Source organism: Sinocyclocheilus rhinocerous, unplaced genomic scaffold (genome assembly GCF_001515625.1).
Source record: "Sinocyclocheilus rhinocerous isolate Xijiao unplaced genomic scaffold, SAMN03320098_v1.1 scaffold2116, whole genome shotgun sequence".
In the NCBI taxonomy this organism is placed as follows: Eukaryota; Metazoa; Chordata; class Actinopteri; order Cypriniformes; family Cyprinidae; genus Sinocyclocheilus; species Sinocyclocheilus rhinocerous.
In genome coordinates this window covers 557,661-562,420 of record NW_015623486.1, presented here as the reverse complement: position 1 = coordinate 562,420, position 4,760 = coordinate 557,661, and the positions used below count along the sequence as shown (strand labels likewise).

At 37.4% G+C, this 4,760-nt stretch overlaps 1 protein-coding gene across 1 annotated transcript in view; it reads right to left on the bottom strand.

The window, feature by feature from the left end:
- The window catches only part of LOC107754614 (uncharacterized protein KIAA0556 homolog), a 22,596-nt gene that overhangs the window by 8,070 nt on the left and 9,766 nt on the right, over positions 1–4,760 (bottom strand). Inside the window, 4 exon segments of the mRNA XM_016571169.1 lie at positions 820–1,663; positions 3,605–3,742; positions 3,829–4,035; positions 4,245–4,332. Of these exon segments, the coding sequence (XP_016426655.1) occupies positions 820–1,663; positions 3,605–3,742; positions 3,829–4,035; positions 4,245–4,332 (1,277 nt within the window).

The window sequence follows — 4,760 nt, the reverse complement described above, 5'->3', positions numbered from 1 at the left end:
ATATATATATATAATTATTTTCTTAAATTCTTTTACAATTTAATACTAATTTATCATAAAAAATGTCTAATAAAATTAATTTCTAAAACTTTAAGTTTAATCAATCTTTTAAAATGTGATTAAATGAAAAATAATTAATTGACCACAATTTTTTACTTTTTCAACTAAAGGGCTTTTTGTCAAATAAGGTGCTAGTAATGAAATTAAATGAAAATATAACAATTAATTTACAACAAAAAATATTAAATGTTTTAGGAAAATAAAGTGCTGCTAATGAAATTAAAATAAAAAATACAACAATTCATTTATTTCATTTTCTTTTTTTTTGCACAACAGAACTTGCAACCTGAATAAATTAGAACATGGATGAAAAAATATCTGTACAATATATTATATTTCTTAATTATTATTAGAATTAGAATTATTGTTGTCATTATTATTACCACTTTGAGAAGTAGGTTTTACTATACAATAGCAATATAAAGCAAACTTTATTGTGATTTGTTGCAAAATCTTCAGTCAAAACTGCACCAATCATTCACTCTAGGCTAAATATGCACAAAAAAAGTAAAATTACTCAATTTTTCAATTATTTATTTTTTCCTGGTGAATAGTGATATACCCAGTCCTAGAACCAAGTGCCACAAACCTGCCTAGCAATAGGGATTGTGGGTAAGGTTATACCAGAAAAGCATGAATAGACCATCTGAGAAGCTCTGTCATATTTCAGTGCCCTATAATTTGCAAAGAACGAACCCTAATCGTACATACTACTCTAGATGGCTAGAATGCAGCTGTAGTGTATGTTCTGAAATGCACCTGTTGAGGTGAAGTCGCTGCTGCGGTCCAGTTGTGTTCTGTTTACAGACCGTGCTGAACCTCTCCTGCCACTGATGGGCCGCTCTGTCCTCTCAAACCGCTCATCCCACAGGTCCAAACCCTGGTCCAACCGATCGCTCAAGTGCTGCTCCAAGTGCGGTTCTTGCTCGGTCCGCAAGCTGTAATTCAGTCCCAGATCGGGGTCCAAATCCAACAAATCAGAACTGAATTCGCCGGACGCTGTTCTCTGCAGGTCTTTGTTGCTGGAGGCCTCTTTACAGGAGCGCACAGGGTTGCACGAGATGTCAGGCAGCACTGAGTGTTTGGATTTGGGTTCGGCTGTATTCTGCGACTGGAGCCACTGAGGACGCTCTCGATCCCGAGACGCTTCGGCCTCATCCGCTGCGGTTCGATTCAGCGCCTGGAGCCAATGTGGAATCCGACTGGAGGATGGCTGCGTGGTCACCGTCTTCATCGCCTCCGTCCGGCCGGCGGGTAACATGAGGTCCAGAGGAGAAGAGTCATCTCTTTCTAGAGAGTCTCTCTGCATTTCTGCCACACAGCTGCCAGGGTTAACTGGGTCAGATTTGTCCTGGCTTGTTTCTACTACTGAAACACCAGCATTCGACTCCTGAGGCTCTGGCTCATGTGGGCTGCAGTCTTGCAGACTGTGTCCTGAAGAGACAGGGCTTGGAGAGGTGCACTCTGGGAGATGTGGTTCCTGGAGCTCAATGGAGTTGCTGTAGTCAAAGACCTGGTTACCACAGCCCTTCTCCAAGTGACCCTCGAACACCAGAGTGCTGTTCACATACAAGCGAACGTGTCGCGCACCAACATCCAGATCCTGTCAGAAAAACACATATTCAAATAGATCATTAAATGTGAGTGTTACCAATGTGCAAACACATCTGGGTATTTATATAACATGACATGAATTTCCATAAAACAAACACTATTAACTGTTCCTAATGGGATGAATGAGAGGAAAAACATAAAAAATAACATATATATATATATATATATATATATATAAAATAACATCATAAAAACACACAGAATATACATATATATATACACACACACACACACACACAAACACATATAGGATATATTATAATGACTATGAAAGGGTGTTATATTAGGCTAAGTTTTTATATTCATATACCCATAATTATCTAAAAAAATGTGTGGGAGCTCAGCTAATATGTTTCTATAGTACTTGAGTGTCTACTATTTATGACATGACATGAAGCGAATGGGAAATTAAAACCAACATTTTTGAGTACTGTGAGGGTTGAAAGGCACTCTATGGTGATATTGACCCAAGCGTCAAAGTCTAATACTTAGAATGAGTTATTTGAACAAACCCTAACTCCAAGTCTAAGTCATAGTAATAGTGATGCTTGACTCAGCGAACACTACATACTGTAGACTAGAAATGAAATAAAAATAACATACAGGAGGGACATCCATACAGCACTCACACATTCTCTCACACAGAGACACGAGTCACTCCCTACCGTCCGTATCTGTATGTCAGTTAGTGTGTAAAGAGACGTTCATGCCGGAGACGAGTGCAGTGATCAGACTGACAGAGCGCTGGTGTGGGGGAGCTAAACTCAGCTAATCCCTGCAGCTAATCTCCAACTGTTCCACATACACACACACACACACTCAAAGTCATACACACACATTTTTCTGTTTTTGCATGAATTGATATCTTATAATAGGGCAAGAGAGCACAATAACTCTTCATTACATTTACATTGGCGTTTGCTCACAATTTTTGACGCACAACTTCACCTACTCCAACTTCACCCCACAGACGAACATTAAAGAACTCTTGATTCAGACCAAACAATCATCCAGAACACCCTAGCAACTGCATACAAGTCTATCTTGTTTCCTCCCAAGCTTTCTCTCTTAAAGTCCTTCATTTGGCCAGGTAAGATTTACTTTTGACTGCTAGAAAGATTTATTTGAACTGGTTCCCTTTACTCATTACACAGCAGGAAAACCTGTTTTCTCCCTATTCAATATACTACACAATAATAATAATAATAATTATTATTATTATTATTTTACTATTACATTTTTTAAAAATTAACTAATCAATAAAGAAACTGATTACTATTGAAATAATACAATTGTACTGTAAAATAACAAATGGGTACTTAATAATAATAATAATATTATTATTATTATTACAAAGACAGCAATAATACCAATAATAGTATTATTACAATTTTTTATCACTATTTAAATTTTACAAATTAAATAAAGAAACTGATTACTATTAAAATAACACTATTGTACTGTAAAATAACATAAGGGTACTACTATAATAGCAATAATAATTATTATTTATTTAAGAATTCATTCAATTCATTTATTTTGGTGGAAAATTGCAGGCACACCTTGAAGCTTTTCTTTTGTTGACAGCAGATGATTTGATTCACAAATTTAAGTTGCTTGGCATGTGTTGCATTGGTTGAGAAGAAGGTTGCCGCTCTGAGACACTGAAAACACCGGATCATGAGCTGCTTCACGCTCTCTTCACATGAGTCAGGTCGGAAAAATCCATAGAAATATGTAAAATAGAAAGCATATTTGCTGGCTCGCTGATGTGTTGATCGTGTGTTTTTGTAAGTGCTTAATCTGCAGTATGTCAGCAAACATTCTTGCTGATGAACACTGAATTGATCATTTGGATTGATGGATGTCCTGCGCTTGCTTTCTGTAAACACTGTTTTATCGATCAGCTTGTACTTTCGGCTGTACTTACATTAAGGCTGTGGTTATAATTCCACATTTTGATCCGAGAGATGTTGAAGTTCGGAGTTCGTTCCACATTCCTGATGATAAAATACAGCTGGACGGGCGGGTGGAATGGACAAGCCCACATATGACGCTCTTTTGTGGTCTAAAAGCACACAGATATTGAACACATGCTAATTATTTGCATCAATTATTATCTTTGTTCTACAGTAGTATGTTTTCCCCACTTACTTTAGTTTTTCCGTTGACGAGGGCAGCCAGATTCCCGGGCTGGTCCGTGTTGCGAATGTCCAGGTCATGTGGAGACACGTAGAGTTTGCGATTTTGTGGACAGAAGAACTGAACTTCTGTGAGCCCCACCTGACCCGGGTGACCCCAGTTTGACAGGATCTCCATGGTAACGTAAAGAGTGGGCGTCACCTGCAGAGATGCTTCCCTCTGCCGTCATGCAATCAGAGAAGATTTAGTCACATAAAGACATACTAGCGGTTGGTAAACTAAGTAAGCCATGATGGATCAAGCTGGTTAGAGCTGGTTGAATGATTACTATGGTCCATAAACCTGGCTGAACACCTTAAAATGTTGTCTTTTCTCATTCATAGGTCACCTGTCTACTGTACAGTACATGTTAACACAGATATACTCACAGTCAGAGTGAAGCTGCTGCTGTCGGTGACATCAGACTGATCGTCAGCATCGATCCTCTCTAGAGCCTTTAACAAACACTTCTGCTGCCTGAGAGAGAGACGGAGAAAAAGTGTTATAGTGTTAAACAGTGTTAAAACTTTTTCAAAATAGAACCATTTAGTTGCATGCTGCAGTTTATCATTTCATTATCATATAATAATTGTGTGCTGTAGTTTTTGGGTTTTATTTACTGTAAATTTACACTACATTGCGTTCAAAAGTTTGGGGTAGGTACGTTTTTTTTAAGGAATTAATATTTCTATTTATAAAGGATGCAGAGGCAAAAGTGACAGCAGAGGCATTTAATGTTACAAGAGATTTCTATTAAAAATAAACACAGTTGTTTTTCAAAAATTCTATTCATCAAAGAATCCTGAAAAATAAAATATACAGTGTTTTCCACAAACAAATACTCAGCAGCATGACTGTTTTCAACATTAATAATAATCAGAAATGTTTCTTGAGCAGCAAATCGG